At 44.6% G+C, this 16,826-nt stretch overlaps 1 protein-coding gene across 1 annotated transcript; it reads right to left on the bottom strand.

The window, feature by feature from the left end:
- Positions 1-1,372: 1,372 nt before the first annotated feature.
- On the bottom strand, positions 1,373-15,910 carry IL12B (interleukin 12B). The gene is made up of 8 exons (XM_014842763.3): positions 15,769-15,910; positions 11,375-11,462; positions 7,794-8,069; positions 7,153-7,270; positions 5,405-5,622; positions 3,840-3,997; positions 2,969-3,151; positions 1,373-2,450 (listed from the first exon to the last, which is right to left on the bottom strand). The coding sequence occupies exons 2-7, from the start codon at positions 11,460-11,462 to the stop codon at positions 3,020-3,022; spliced, it is 990 nt and encodes a 329-aa protein (XP_014698249.1). The 5' UTR covers positions 15,769-15,910; the 3' UTR covers positions 1,373-2,450; positions 2,969-3,019.
- Between the last annotated feature and the right edge of the window lie 916 nt (positions 15,911-16,826).

Genomic DNA, 16,826 nt, shown 5'->3' with positions numbered 1-16,826 from the left:
GGACATGAAGGGAGAAGGAGGTTGGGGGTGAGTGCTGATTGGACAACCAGCAGGTGGTGTCCAGTGCCCTGCTCAAGGTCACACGGTCATGCAGCAAGGTTGGCCAGGCCCAGGGTCCAGGCTCCCGGTTCCCAGTCATGAGCAATTTTGCTAGGACATTTGAATATGTTTTGTAGTAGCTAGATTCACAATAAAAAGGACTGTCCTGGGGAATATCTTTCAAAGAGAAAAGGTCTCCATTGCATGTACTGAGATTACCCAAATGCTGAGAGGTCGTGTCGGGAAAGCACTGGGTATGGTGGGAGCCAGAACATCTGACCTCTGGCCTAGGCTGGCCGGAAGTTTTGGAAAAGGTCCCCAGGTCGCTGTGCTCATGAAATGTGATTTTTTTTTTTTGGTTAGTTTTGTTCATTAAGCGCCCATTAAGTGTTTTGGTATCTCTAGATGAAAAAGCCTGTAGGAGGACAAATACTTGTTATTAACCAACCATGTGCTGTTAAGTGTGGGTTTACAACACAAAATGATATGTTTCAAATGTTGGATTAGGATGGTAGAAACTTCCCACCATTCCTCCAGGCCAGAGGAATAAGGGCTCCAGGGGACATTTAAAATAAGAAATGGAAACAACATCCCTGTGATAATTAGCTGACCATTGCAAGGAAGCTGGAGGTGCACCCTTGGCTTTTGAAGATGGCAGAGAATGGACTCCATTCTTTCTGGTCTCACCACTTGCTTTTTGCATGGGAGGCACCATAGGGGAATTGGCAGGTCCTGCCCATTCTTTGAGCCCAAAGTGGGCACCTCAATGGAGCCTTCCTGGGTGACTCCAGGTTACACTGATCCTTCTTCGTTTTCAGCCCAGGGCACCATGTACACTGAAGATTTTAGCATTTAGTGGTATGAAGTTAACTTTTCATCCCTGTCTTATAAGCTGTGCCAGGAGTGGGCACTGTTTGGGGCTTTTTGGAACTCTTCAACCCCCAGGGCCAGCACATGTCCAGACACGTGGCAAACCCTCCGTATGCACTGGAGCTGGACCTATGGCATGGGATGCCCATGGCTCTACCAGCTGGGAGTTTATTTCATGATGCTTGGGAAACTAGTAGGATTGATTCCGGGATAGAAGATGAAAGAAGTGAGAGCATCCATCCCTGAAGAGGGCTGAATGCTCAGTGGTCAGATCACAGGGACAGTCCCTTAGCTCAGCCAGACTCTGACTTTGGGAATCCTATAAAGGGAAAGGGCAACTCCATGAAACTGGAAACGAAACTGCTTCATGGAGGGGCAGTTCTTAAATGGCAGGGAAAAATAATGCAGCCCTGGTAAATGAGAACCAGATACCCAAGTCAGCAGAGAAAGACCAAACGTTATTGCAAAGAAGAGTTACATTTTTATTAGCTCACCAGTGGAATGTAAAAATAAATAAACAAACAGAAAACAAATGGAATCACTTTACAGAAAGCACATTTGGTACTTAAAAGTAGCATCTTAATGGATCGTCACTTTCTGATCCTAGCTGCGCATCAGGTTCACTTACACTGAGTAAGCGATTCTCGATCGTTTTCTCCGCATCCGTCTGCTTTTCTGTGTGGCTATTCACCAGCAGCGGCAATTCTGACAATCTTATCTCCTTAGCCATAACGACACTTGTCCTCCCTCTTGAATCATGAAAGCTTTTTATTTTCCGGACACTTAACGATGTCTCTGTGTCGCCCTCCTATGTCTTACAGACAGATGAGGGCGAGGACAGCTAGGGAGGCTGAAGCTGAATTTCAATCATTTTTTTTAGCCTTTTCTAAGTTCAGGCAGCCAAAGACTAAACTTGCTTAGAAGTGCAGGTGGCCCTGAACTGCCTTATCAACACCACTTCCAGGCAGTCTTCATGGATGTGGGAACTAACATCTCCATCTCTAGGACCTCCTCAAACAGGTTTGTGTCTGTCTCTATTTAACTATCTTTTGTGTTCGCATCCATCACAAATACATTATGGTGCTGCCATCAGAACACTGTGTTCTCACTGGTTCTCATGCAGCCGATGCACTTGCAACCTTGCTTGAAAAGCTGTCAGTATAAATAACACAAAAATACACATTTTGCATAATAGGGCCCTCTCTCTCTGGATCAGGTTGTGAAAGTATGAAACATACATCTTGGCACACAAATGTTAAATAACAGTAACAAATTAATAAATACATAAATTATTTAAATATTTAAATAGCATTAAGGTCAGCGGCAACCTGCTAGCTGGAAGCTCTATAAATAAATTAGCTGAATGTTTTAGTGGGCATTTAGTATTTAAATATAAAAATACAGTAAAGACATCTTTGTGATCTTAAAAAATTAAAAAGCAAATTGGTAGAAAATATCTTTTTGCATCTATTCCATGTCTCTTAAAAATTTTGCAGAATATCTTCCACTTTTCCTCCAAGGTTTCATCCTGGGATTAGAACCTGAAAAAGAAAGCCGAAAGTCTATGTGGATGAGAAATGTGGCAGCCAACCCTTCTTATTTCACACAACATGTTGTCTGGGGCAAGTGGCCTTTGGGGATTCCATGTCAGAAGGGTCCAGCCCTTCCTTCTGTGGCCTAAGATTTGGCTGGTACCATGCTCACCAGAGACTCTCTTGAGAGTTTTCTTAAAAGAGTATCTGATCATGTCATTTCCTTGTGTAAAGCCCTTCAGGGCTCCCAGTGCCCCCTAGATGAGGGTCTAATTCCTGGAAACAGCTTACAAGCCATCCATGCTCTGACCCCTGGCTACCTCTCTCTTCTTTGCCTTCCCTTCCAGGAGGGCAGGACCTACACCTGTTTTCTTTACTGCAGCATCCCTGTGCCCAGGCTAGTGCCTGCAACAATATGGGCATCGAATCTGTTAACGAACAAATGTCTGTTTCTGACTCTGGTGTCTTTGTGCGGGCACCTCATCCCCCCTTTCATTTCCTGTACCGTCCCCACCATTGCCCTGCACCTGGGTACACTGAGTGTGCAGGTCTGGCCTGGGCTGCCTGAGTCTGCATCCCTAACTGCAGGATACAGATGCCCATTCGCTCCAGGATGAGCTGTAGTAGCGGTCCCTGGCTTGGATACGGATCTGGCCATCCTTGTGGCATGTGACTGTGGCTGAAGTCTCATCCATGAAGAGTCTGTCTTTCTGCAAAGGAGAGAGAGATCTTTGGCAACACAGTTACAAGGTGAACTGGGCATATTTCTGCAAAGCACCATCTCCCCAAACAAGCACACTCTAGTTTTAGGGCAACACACTTGCAATTCACAAGGGCGTGTGTGGAACTTGCGCCACCTGCTGAGAGAAGCGCTAAGCACATGCAGCTTTTCTACTTTGTAAGCCCTGAGGGAGATACTGTTTGGTCCGGCTTTCATCTAGCATAGCTGCCTTGCTTGAAGGCTGCATGCCCACTCCCTCCAGTACTAGATGGATGGTGGGACCGACCTCAGTGGGCAGGCTCGCCTCGGTGGTTGGGCAGGCACTGCCCTCCTGACACTCCACCCTGTGCTTCTTATACTCCCTGTGAATGGACCACTCTGACCCTAGCTGGGTGACCTCTGGCAAATCACTTAACCTCTCTTAGCTTCCATGTCTTCACTCCTGAAGCGGTAACAATACTATTGCCTGCCTTTCTAGGGTTACTGTGAGATTGTGGTGGATACATGTAAAACCCTTAGCACAGTTTCAGGCACATAGAAAATTCTGAATAAACATTAGCTGTTAGTATCGTTCATCTGAGATTCATCACCCAGATGATGACATCATTCACCTTCTCCTTGATGTGGGCCTGCATAAACCTGACCGCAGAATATACGGCACCTGGATCACATCTTACCCTTTCCTTCTTGTTCTTGCCCTGGACCTGAATAGAGAACGTCAGGGAGAAGTAGGAATGTGGGGTGCTCCAGGTCTCGGGGTACTCCCAGCTGACCTCCACCTGCCGAGAATTCTTTAATGGCTTCAGCTGCAGGTTCTTGGGCGGGTCTGGTTTGACTATGGAAGAAGATAGAGAAACACCCTTTATTTTTCTAATTGGGCTTTGGAGTAAGGTCATGCTGGCTTCTGACTGCACTTTGACCTTGACCAGCTCTGAGTCCACACGGTGGTTACTTAACTCCTGTGAGCACCTGGTTGGCAGACATGAGGGACCCCTACTACCTGCTACTCACGCTGGCGCCTGTGGGAGGTGGTTTTCACCAGTCGCCATGTCCTTTATGGCGAAACCTGAGAAAGGCTCGGAATCCTTCTCATCACTGCACCATGAGATGGGACCTGGAGGTGAAACCACCTCTGCGTAGTGCTCAGAAGAAAGTTCTTAGAGACAACAAGGCTCTCACATCTGGGCTGTGCCGTAAAGGATGACCCTCTCTCAGGTCAGTCCCCCTTCTCTGCACAAACTTGGAACTGAGCTGAACCTCTTGCTGGGCATAGAGGAGAGGTTTTCTATTTAGCGCTTTCTTTTGCCGTTTCATGGCATCAGGCGCTAACTTGTCCTGTAGCAGTTATAGTCAAATTGACTCTATGCTCGTTCGTTCATTCATTCAATAAATAGTTACTGAGCACCCATTATGTGCCAGCCACTGGACTGTGCACAGAGGATTTAGCAGTGGGTATCACAAAGCCTCTGTCCTCCAGTAGCGTATCTTCTTCTAGATGAGGGGAGGGGAGACAGTCTATGCGATGTGCTCGGGCTCCTGGGCCCAGCACGACTCCAAAGACCACGGCTCCTACAGATGCTTCATAAAAATTTAACACAACTGACATCTTCTTTCCTTTAGGTTTCAGCTAAATGTCACCTCCTCAGACAGACCTTCCCTGGCCACCCTTTGTGAACTGGACCCCACCTCCCCACAATGCTAGAGCAAGCTCTGTGGTTCTATCAGACTTTATTTTGTGATGCACCTTCATTGGATAAATAGGAAAGGAAATGATAAATGGCAAAATCGCCATCTGCCAATTAGATGTCCATTTGGGGGTTTATATTCCAATAAAGAAGTTTCTTTTCAAATGCTAGAGAAAGATTGGTTGGGAACAATTGCAATTAGTAGGGAAACCCTGGTTCTGAATATGAATATGATGCTTCAGGGGCTGCTCTTGGATTCATCATGGAAGCTACCTGGGCAACAGAAGAGGAGAGCAGCCAAGAGCCTGCTTTTTCTAGTGGGGCAGATCTGTGTCTGAACTGCTAGCTGTGAGATCTGGGGCAAGCTGTTTCACTTTTCTAAGACTCAAAATCCTCTTCCTAAAAATGCAGATAATAGTACCTACATTGCACTTTTTTTGGATGCAGAATAAAAGAAGATAAGGCATGTAAACCCTTTCCCCCCGTGCCTGGGGCACTGTGAACATGTGATGAATGGCATCTGTCCTTATCAAGCACATACAATCAAGCAAACTCACTGATGTCCCTGATGAAGAAGCCGCTGGTGTAGTTTTCATACTTGAGCTTGTGAACAGCATCTACCACGATCTCAATGGGCAGGCTCTCCTCGGCGGCCGGGCAGGCACTGCCCTCCTGACACTCCACCGTGTACTTCTTATACTCCCTGTCGTCCACGCTGACCCTCTCTGCGGAGAGTGTCGCTGCTCCACACGTCACCCCTCGGGGGTCAGAGGAACTGAAGTCAAAGACAGACATTATCCTGTGTCGCACATTTGTGGTGAGTTCCTAGCAGTTGAAGCCAGCCAGCCATCTGAGGACACAGTTTCTCCAACTGGTCTGATATCTCCTCGGGGAGTAAGAAACCCGCCTCCCCAAGAGAACAAGCTCTGCTTTAAGAGGTAGTACAAGTGGTGCAGAGAAACAACTCTGCTCGTACGTGCCTCTAGTCTAAAGGAGTCTGGAAAGTTTTAGATCCAGAGCTCCTGGTTAAATCTCCTTAATAAAATTTTAAATTCAGGTTTCACATTTTAATTACAAAATCAATACATGCTAAGTATAAAAAAATTAAAAAGATAAAGATGCACATAAAGGAAATGTGTGAGCCTCTTTTAACCCCAACCCTCCTTTATCCTTAATCTCCCTCCCCAGATAGAAATACAATTCATCACTTGTTGTATCCCTCCAGACCTCTCTCAATGAATATTCAGAGCAATTATATATCCACGTGTATATATGCATACACACATATATTTTGTCTATATGTATAAACACTGATTTTATTTTTTATAAAATAGGATCCAATTTTATATATATATATAGACACACACACACATGCACACATATGGTTTTGTAACCATCTCCTCCCTGTCTGAACATATGATGGGGAGAGCTCCATGACAGACCATATGGACCGGGTTATTCATTTTGATGACTGCACATTAAGCCGGAGCATAATGTACCACACTTTATTTAACCTTTCCCCTGCTGATTACCACAAATGTCACAATAAACACTTGCATCTATGTCTTTGTGCACGTCTATAAGCATTTCTTTGGCTGGCATTTTCATTTTAAAGATGGCAAAGTGAGTCCCAAAGTTTCATTTACTCCGTGAAACAGTGGCAAGGCCAGGCTGGTCACCAAGGGTCTGCTCCTCCATCCTCCGTTGTTGGGGACTTAGATGAGGAGTGGAGGGAGGCACGTGGAGGGGCTAACCTAGGTTCTGTATCCATGGCAGCTGGCTTCTTAGGGAAAGTTCAACTGTATTGGACAAACAGTGAAGTTCAGATTAGAAGTGTCGGCAGAAGAAAAAGGAGTTGAAGTGGCCCTGGGAAAAATTTCCAGAGGCCTCACAGAGTTTTCTGGAGTCGGCTTCAGGATCTATGCCCTAGAGCTCTTGTTTCTATTTTGACTCAAGGTGCAATTTTGGCAAGTCGTTTATAGCTTCAATTTCTCCCTTTATCCCTCCCCGTGGTGCCATGAGCCTTAATGCAGCATCACCTGGCAATTTGGATGAGTGGGTTCAAACACAGCAGAGGCTATTCCCAGGCCCCAACAATGTCCTGTTCTAACGCATACATTTGTTTAGGTGATTAGCTTAGCGCTCCATGTTCTTTCCCCAACTTAGGCAAGTGGGGCGGTGAAACAATACGGGTCTGACTTTGTTTTCTCCCTTAGCACTGACTGACAGGCCCTTGCTAGGTCACTCTCATTCTTAATGAAATCATTCTAGCAAAATGCTGAGAAACTGGAGCGGTTTCACTTACCCTCTGCTGCTTTTGACACTGAATTTCAAATCAGTACTGATTGCTGTCAGCCACCAGCATGTGAAACGTCCGGAATAATTCTTTGCCTCACATTTTAGAAAGGTCTTATTTTTGGATTCTGGGTTTGAGAAAAACAAAAATTCGATATTTAGGGGTTTTCTTTCAGAAAGGTTTTGATTGTGATTAATCACAGGCCACCAACTGGTCCAAGAGTGAAGACCTTCCGTTTATTTCCTTGGAAAATGCTGCTGTTCCCCTGGTAGGCAGGTCACTGAGGACTGGGAGTGTCCCAGTAGGATGCTGATTCTGCAGAGTATACTACACATCTAACACATTGGAGAGGGTTTAATTTTTTTCAAGGCTATCCCCCAGGGCTGAGTTAGGCACTATACACACTGGTTAACTTCCATTAGTCATCCAATAATACCACTGTTATTTAAAGAGAACCTCAGGAAAAGCATCTAGATTCAGATGAAACTGTCTCAACATGAGATTTGGGTGGTTGATAACCCAAAGTGTCTAGCAAAGGAAAACCAAAGCCAAGGAAAACATAGGTTCTGGGTGGCTTCAGTAAGAGACTTGATATTGTTATGTCTTAGGGAGCAAAAGAAAACTGACATGATCCAAGGGAATGGCATTACCTTTCTGGTCTTTTAAAATGTCAGTGGACCAAACTCCATCTTCCTTCTTGTGAAGCAGCAGGTGAGAATGGCTCAGAACCTCGCCTCCTTTGTGACAGGTGTACTGGCCAGCATCTCCAAACTCTTTGACTTGGATGGTCAAGGTTTTGCCAGAGCCTAAGACCTCATTGCTCTGGGCTGAGGTCCAGATGATGCCTTCTTCTTCAGGGGTATTGCAGGTGAGGACCACCATTTCTCCAGGGGCATCAGGGTACCAATCCAATTCTACAACATACACTGGAGAGCAGAGGGAATGGAGAACCAGACTATGAGCTCCATGAACTCTGGGACTGTGTGTTTTGAACCACCTGGGCATCTGTACTGCCAAAGCACAATCTTGCACATCACAGCAAATGCTTGCTGAGATGATCTCAGGGTATTGGGCCCCACTTGGGTTCAAGGTCATGGAAGAGAGAAGCAAAGAGTTTTATAGTTGCCATTGACTCATTAACTGGCAGGCTGCCATTAATAATTGACCTCTGATCACTGGCAGATGAAGAAGGCCTTGATACACCAAAAAATGCAAGCAGCACAAGACTCTTTGCTGAAGGCCTGGTGGAGATAAGAAACTTCCAATACAATTTCAGTTTTATAGGGAATAAGGCAGGGCAGTGTCGAGAAAGACTGACCAAGCCTGAGATCCTGTCCCCACCAGCTGGCTGGGGAATTTGGAGCAAGATACTTAATTACCATGAACCTCAGTTTCCTCATCTGTAAAATGACAATAATAATAGTATCTATGCCTCAGGTTTGGCTGTGAGGATTAAATGCAAAAGCACTTAGCACAGTGTACTTAGTAAAGTGCTTAAGGAAAGGACTTACCACAGTGTTCACCATAGTAAACTTAGTTGTTATTGTTATTCACAGACCAAAGGGTCAGACAACTGCACAGAGAACTGTCTTATGATTCTCCATGGGGATTTAAGGATTTAGTTCCTACTGCATGAAACTCACCAATGGAGATTTTCTTTCTCTGTGTTTTTTTTAGCTATTTTATACTCTTATGAGGAAATTCAGTAGATCTTAGTCTTCCCATTTTATAGAGGAGGGTACTGAGACCAAGAGGCTAAGCAAGGTTATATCAAGTTAGAAGCACAAGAGCTACATCTTAGACCTTGTCTCTGGCTTTGCACTGGATCTCTCATACCAGTATCTAAACTGGCACTTCAGGAATGGCTTAGTATAGTATTTCAAAGAGTGTGTCACATCAAACCTTCATTCATTCACTCATGCATCAATTATGAATTGAATAGAATGGTTTAATGCAGGTGTTCTCCACGCACGATCATCGAACCACCATCAGCAACATCACCTGGGGATCTGTTAGAAACGTGAACTCTGAGTTGCTGAATCAGGAACTTTGGGCTGGGCCCAGTGATCTGGTTATTTATGCTCTCCAGATGATTTTGATGCCCACTCAGGTTTGAGAGCCATCGCGGTTAAGAGCCTGGATTTTGGAGTCCCACAGGTCTGGGTTTAGATTCAGCTTTATCTCATACTAGCCTGTGGCCTTGGGTAGGACATTCAATTCCTCTAAGCTTCAGTGTCATCATCTTTAAAATGAGCACAATAATCGTACGTGCTTCAGAAGGTTGAGATGGGGATTATACAAGCTAATTCATACAAGAGCTTAACCCACACCCCTTAAATGCTCTATAAATGGTGGCTCTTGCTGTTGGCATCCAAATGGAAAGCATTGTGGGATATAAAGTTCTCGCTTTACATGAAAGGGATTTATAACTACTGAATGGGTAACAAAGACAAGAGGGGAAAAGCATTTGGGACCCAACTCTTTGGAAATGATTAGCTGTGATGACATAAAACCACATGGCTTCTTTGGCTTTCTCTAGTTTTCCTTTGTCCCACTGGTGACCGAACAGTGTGGCTATTTTCCTGTCACAACTAAGACTCAGAAGGCCTAGAAGACCTTTGTCCAGGGACAGGGACCACAATTGCAGGAGGGAACCTGATGAGGAGCATCTAGAACCTAGTGCTTGGCTGCATCTCATCTTGTCTCCAAGGTCGCAAGCCCTCTCAGTGTCTCTCACATTGACTTTCTGGAATTTCTGTGGTTTACCAAATCAGAAGTTACTAACAGTTGACTATGCAAGGGCCAAAGTTCCCGAGCTCACTAAAAATCCCAGGGTTGGAAGGGATCTGGCACAATTGTCTGGCTCACACCTCTGCCTTTACTCAAGGGAGGGTCTGAAGCTCTCCTGGAGCAGAGTGGGGACGGCTGGATGGATGCCTTCCTGAAATTCCTAAGAATAGTTCAAAATTTTTTTCAGGCACCCATTTCAGTGTTATACTCTCCTGACTGTCAAAAGACTATTTAAAATATTAAACGAAGATTTTTAATTTATGTCTATTTCCTCTTGCTCAGTTCTCCAAGGACATAGGAAACAATTGCTTCACGTCCTTCTCGTAAAATACTTATGAGAAGAAAACTTCATGTCCTTCTTGAAATACTTAAGCGCATCAGCTGTGAAGTGAGACAGAATGGGATCAAGCCCCTGTTCCACCCTCACCAGGTATGTAAAATTGAGTAAGTTAGTTAATCTCTGTAGCTTCTATTTTCAACATGTATAAAATGGGGTACAAACAGTTCCTATTTCATACAGTTGTTGTAAGAATTAAATGAGATACTGTGCTCAATAAATATTAACCATTATTATACAAAGACAGTAATTAACAACATTATGATGTTGGCTTAAAAAAATGAGAAACATCTGATGGTCTTTTAGGAACAACAATCAGTTAACACATATTTCCCACATGTGAGATAATAGAAGGCCAGAGGAGACCCCTTATTCCACTAATACCTATTCTATTATTCTACTAATGGTTTTTATTGATCATTGGGATAATAAACAGGTTCTCTTGTATCATTTAGAGACATTATTTTAAACAACCAAAACGATAATACTAGCTCACATTTATTTTCACTTTACCATCTGTTGGGCTGTCTTCAGCATTCACTAACGTATTTAATAATCCATGTGGCAGGCATCACTTTGTAACACTCAGTTTACAGTTGAGGAAACTGAGGCTCAGAGGTGACCCAGCTCAAGGTCACATAACGAAGAAGTGGCAGAACCAGCTTTTGAACCCAAGTCAATGAGAGTCTAAATCCTATCCTTTCCTCAAAGTGCTTGGTCAGAGGTAAGTCACCTAGGTGCCAGCTGAGGGGGTGATATCACCCAGTGGAGCAGGAAATGCTAGAACAGAGTTTTTAGACTTTTCAAACCCTTCACTTCGGAATCTTAATTGTTATGGTAGAGGTGGTTTTTAGTAATGCTATATCTCTTCCCACCACAGTCCACAAAAAGCTCCTTCTCACATATCTAATGTGAAAGTCAACAGGATAGACACCCTCGAAGGGGAAATAAGGACACATGGCCTGCGTTTCCCCAGAGTGATGGCTCCCCCTAGGAAGCCCCAATGCACGGCTGTCCATTTCAGTCTGATTTCCCCACAGGGCTGCCCGAGAGGCCTGGCTCAGAACCCGGGGCCTCCAGAGAGAATGAGGAGAGTCTGGTTACCATCTTTCTCCAGTTCCCATATGGCCATGAGGGGAGACGCCAGCAAAACCAGGGAAAACCAGGAGAGGACCAACCACTGCTGATGCATCTGTGGGAGGCAGGGAACCAGGAGGAGAAGGAGGAAAAGAGAAAGAAGACGGAAAAGAGGAGAGAGAAGGTCAACAATTACTCAGTTACCTTCAGAAGCCATATTCACATTCTCCCTACATTGTTTTTAATCTTTATTTTCTACACCGTCTTCTTCTCTACACAGTCAGGTTAAGTGAATTACAGGAGCCCTGTGCCAGCCAGTCTCTGGACAAGAACATCTCCAGATAGAGAACCGCAGACTATCTGAGGCTGAAAGACACCTAAGGCCGGCCGTCTGATATAATCCTCTTATTTTTAAGATGAGAAACCGAAGGCTCAGAGAAGGAGCATGACGTGTCTCAATCAGCATTCAGCAATTTTTACTTGGTACTTACTATGTAAAGGGCACTGAACTAGAGCAGTTGGGAGTGAAAAAAGGATTCTTTCTGTCTTGCAGGAGCAAATACTTTCATTCAACAAATATTTATGAAGTCAGTGTGTTAAATGCTTACCCTCCAGTTGGGGAGATCAGCTACACACCTGTACCATTGTAGCAGAGGCAGTATATGCGGTGACACCAGCACTAAAGGACTTTGGGTGGGGGGAAGGCAATGCAGAAGTGATCTTTCAAGTTCTGGCAACGACCTGGTTGCCAGCCCTTGTTGCAGAGGTTTAGTTTCTCTCCTTGTTTAGACTGTAATTGCTCCAAACTCACAGATTACTTCCTCCCGCATAATGTAACCAGTGGTTCTCAAACTTGAATGTAAGTCAGAATAACCTGGAAGCCTTGCTACAATACAGATTGCTGAGTCCCACCCCGACAGTGGCTCATTCAGCAGGTCTGGGGATGGGGCCTAAGAATCTGCATTCCTAAAAGTTTCCAGGCAAAGCTGATCTGGCTGGTCTGGGGACCACACTTGGAGAACCTCTGGTTTAGTCCATGTTCAGGGTCCAGAACCTCTGAAAATCAAGATGTTCCCTGCGAGCAGACCATAAAATATTGATATAGTCACCATGAATTGATGAAATACATATATATATATATTTTTTTTACACTAAATCAGCCTCCATCTTATATTGAAACTCAATCTATATTAGTATCCAGGATCTATGAAAATCTTCAGACTGTGAAAACCATACCCAACCTGTGAATTAGGTAGAGATGATTATTATTTCATTTCAGTGAAACGCCTCCATCCATCTCAGAGAGCACCAGTGTTCTGCAGAAACCACAGTCTAAATCATATGAAGAACAAGATGCAAAATTTTTGGCCAAGTACCTTAAAAGTGAGCATTGCTTGGTTGGGGTGACTGAATATTGACAAATCATGGCTTCGTTAGAACTGCTGCTAATCCCAGGGGATCCTTGCTATGGATGTCACCCCCTTAGACTATAAAGGTTGTGAGGGGCAGAGACAGGACGAGGTCAGGCCTCCCTGCACATGGTCAGCGCGCCTGTCACAGCAGCACGGAGCTTTCAGGGACATGCCTATCAACTCATCCCAAGTTATGGCTGTAGCAAAGTACTCGTTGCCACAGAGCATCAGTGAGTCCATTCATAGGTTTGGAGTCAAGCAGATGTGGGCTTAAATTCTGGTCCCACCACTCACTCGTTGTGTGATGCTGGCCAAATTACTCTCTGAGCCTTAATCTCCTCATCTACAAAATGGATATAACATCCATCTCAGAGGGTTGTTGGGAGAATGCAATGAGATGACATATTATAGAAGGCAATGGATAGCATGTTAGCTTGTACCTAGGGGAAGGGATAAAGGGAAAATTTGGTATCTCTCTGTTTTGTATACAATAGGTAGACAAACAAATCGTGCCTGGCTGTAGGGAAACGCCCATAGAGGTACTGCAATTACACAGGTCTGTAAAACCCAGACGTTGGCACCCTGGGAAGGAAAACGACAGAGATTCCTGGTACCTCCTGGTGATTCTTTTACACTCCCTTAATGCTGACGTTTTCCCTTTGGCTGGCTACATGCCCAGCAATTCTTCTCTGGGCCTCAGATGCATTTGAGAATTTCAGGTGAATTGCACTTCAGGGTTAAGGGAGCCCAGGTGACGATTGTAAGAAACAACTCTCACTTCAGTATCATCTACCTTTTAAACCAGGGTGTAGAGATGATGGAGGGTCACTTTCTTAAGCAAACCCAGGAGAAACCAAAAAGGGGGCAGCAGGTAGTTACCCTGCTGTTCTCTAGGTCAGCTGATGCCAGGGAGCCGTAGCTCACAGCCCACATTTCCTTGACATGCTGAGTTTCAGAGTCTTGAGGATTAGACATTTTTTTTTCATGTAATTTCATAGGTTTTCTAAACTCCTGAAACCCTTGGAGGTGGGATGCAGGGACCCCAGGTCCTGTGGTATGTTAAGGCTCCCAACGCTGGTGCCAGCGTGGGCATGCCAATGATACCTGGGTGGGCATCTCTTTTTCAAGGTTTATTTTGTTTGTTACTTTTCAGTTAGAAAATAACATTATTATTTAAAAATAAAAAGATGGGCCAGCCTAGTTGCGTAGTGGTTAAGTTTGCACACTCCATTTCTGTTGCCCAGGGTTCACAGGTTCAGATCCTGGGTATGGACCTACACACTGCTCGTCAAGCCATGCTGTGGCGACGTCCCACATACAAAACAGGAAGATTGCCACGGATGTTAGCTCAGTGACAATTTTCCTCAGGCAAAAGAGGAGGATTGGCAACAGATGTTAGCTCAGAGACAATCTTCCTTGCCAAAATAAATAAATAAATAAATAAATAAAATAAAAAGACATAGTCACAGGAGGCGTGGGCAGCACAGGCAAAGGGCCCCAGTTTTAGAGCCAGGCAGACCTGAATTCACATCCCAGCTCTGCCACTTATTAGTTGTGTGACTCTGGGCAAGTCACTGACCTCTTTAAGCCTCACTCTCTTAATCTGTAAAATGGGCATCCTGCTGTGGTGAGGAGGTAATGAAATAATTCATGGAGAGTATCCAGCTTGTTGCCCAAATGAAGTCAGGACTCCTGGCTATTTGCTCTCACAGAGCCCCATTCCTCTTCTCAGGATACTTACTACAATTGCGATAATATAGTTATTTCTTTACTGTTCATCTTCCCTGCCACACTGAGGTCTCTGATGGCAGGGATCATGTCCCTCTTATTCCATACTCTGTCCCCAGAGTCTAGCATAAAGACTCTAGCATAGAGGGAGTTCATTAATTGTTAGAAGAATGATTGTAGAGAAATGATAAAATGTCAGATTTCAGTAAAATGAACTCTAAGAGGATGCCCAAATTCCTTCTAGTGCCTTGAAATTCCTTATTTGAAAAAAAGTGGGCCACCACGTGGGGTTTGGTAATCTCTTTGTAAAAATAATATTTTAACCGGATCATTATTTTCTTTCAACCTGAGAATCATTGCACACACTTTACTTGGGTAACTGTAAGACACCAGGACAGTAAAGAATATCTCTGTTTTTCCCTCTCACAGACTTTAAAACTTTTAAGAAAGTAGTTTTAGACCTTTCAATTGCTTTCCATTTTTTAAGTGGGGCCAAAAGATCTGGATAACCCAGCTATGAGTCTGGTTGACTGTCACAACTGACTGTAAGCCGTCACACATACGGGAGCAAGTATGCTCTGTAACATTCAGTTATGAGGTATAAGTCCGAATTCGTTTATTTATTGAATTCATTATTAATGAATGCAAAGCTTTCAAAAAGTTCACAACACTAAAGGCAAGTGCCACTCCAACTCTATATAATCCTTTAAGTGACGGGCATTAATGTGGAGGAACACACTTTTTTTGAGGAAGATTGTCCCTGAGCTAACATCTGTTGCCAATCTTCCTCTTTTTGCTTGAGGAAGATTGTCGCTGAGCTAACATCTGTGCCCATCTTCTCCTATTTTATGTGGGATGCCGCTACAGGGTGGCTTGACAAGCGGTACTAGGTCCATGCCTGGGATCTGAACCTGCGAACCCTGGGCCACCGAAGTGGAGCATGCCAACTTAACCACTATGCCATCGGGCTGGCCCTTGAGGAACACACTTTTATATACATACCACTTTTAAACAAGACAAAATCATATCTTTCTAATGTGTATCTGCTCCCAGACCTTGGTATACAATTATTCTTAGTTGACTTTTAAAACGAATACTTTAGACATCAGCCCCCAAACTACTGACTTTTCACTAGTGTCCCAGCAGCTAAGTCACCAGAAACGCTTCCAGGCATTTACCCAGTCCACGACGCCAGGTGCAGGGGTGGCACACGCATGGTGCCTACCCCCAGACAGCCTGCGGGCCTGCGAAAGGGATCACAGGGGCTAGCGAAGTGCTTACCTTGCTTCTGGCCAGGCTGCGGAGTTCACTGGGTCTGAAACCGTTTCTTGTTTCTTCTGCTGCTGCTGCTGCTACTGGAGCTTATATACTCTACTCCTACCAAGCTTTCTGATGGAAACTTCAATTAGAAACTGAGTTGTTCCAAGTTGCAACACTGAAAACAACTCTGAAAACCTTCTGGGGGAATTTCAAGAAGTTCCTTTTTTTTTTTTTTCTGTGTGTATCAATAATGCTGAGGGAACACAGACATCAAAATCCCAGGTAATGAACTAAGAGGAAGTGACTTTTGGGTGGGGGAAAAGGAAGGAGATAGGATGCTGTTTTCTTTGGGTTGACATCATGGCCAAGGCGCTCAGAGACAGCACCAGGCAGCCTCCCTGGGTTCCACAGACCAGAGAAGAAGGAAGGCCAAGGAGAAGTCACGCAGGAGGCTGAGTTCAGGTCAGGATCACGTAACTCTATGCTAGAGGGTCAGAAAGCAAAATCTGGGGTTCTCCTGAAGTCAAAGAGGAAGAGATGAATGGCAAAGGGTTTAGAATATCTGGGGCACGCTTCCACACATTATTTCTTTAACATCTGGATTTCAGAAACATACTATCACCACCCATTGTGGCTGCATGCACCACACACACACACACACACACACACTCACACTCTGCACATTTGTACAGACAGTCTTTGAGAGATGATAATGTGTGTATTATTAATAAGACTCAAATATGTAGGGACGCAGCCAACGCTCATAGGTACTAGCTCACAGACAGATGGGAGCAGAAAGTGAAACATCCACAGGCAGAGACTTAGACAACCCCTGCCATACTCAAGGCGCACTCTCCTGGGCACCCAGACTATACCCTGACACTCATTTGCACACAAATCTATGGCCGTAGGAGCTCTACGCAGATGCACAGATTTAGCAAAATTAGCTAGAAATTCCTGGCCGAATTTAATATTGCTAAGAAGGATGCAAAGCAGTACACCGGTGTTCCACACGGCCACCCGATCTGCACACCAACAGGAAAATAACATGAACCACGAAGACCTCCACCAAGTACAGG

The sequence above is a fragment of the Equus asinus genome, chromosome 9 (genome assembly GCF_041296235.1).
Source record: "Equus asinus isolate D_3611 breed Donkey chromosome 9, EquAss-T2T_v2, whole genome shotgun sequence".
NCBI classification, from domain to species: domain Eukaryota; kingdom Metazoa; phylum Chordata; class Mammalia; order Perissodactyla; family Equidae; genus Equus; species Equus asinus.
The sequence above is the reverse complement of the archived record's forward strand: the minus strand, read 5'-3'. Positions and strand labels throughout refer to the sequence as shown.

Bases quoted from the DNA above. Each gene is read 5' to 3' on its own strand.
- IL12B (XM_014842763.3), bottom strand. From the start codon at position 11,462: ATGCATCAGCAGTGGTTGGTCCTCTCCTGGTTTTCCCTGGTTTTGCTG. The intron at 5,623-7,152 runs GTAAGTGAAACC...CTTTGACTTCAG, and splicing joins AGTGTCAAAAGCAGCAGAGG to TTCCTCTGACCCCCGAGGGG. The intron at 3,152-3,839 runs GTAAGATGTGAT...TCTCCTTTGCAG, and splicing joins GCAAGAACAAGAAGGAAAGG to AAAGACAGACTCTTCATGGA.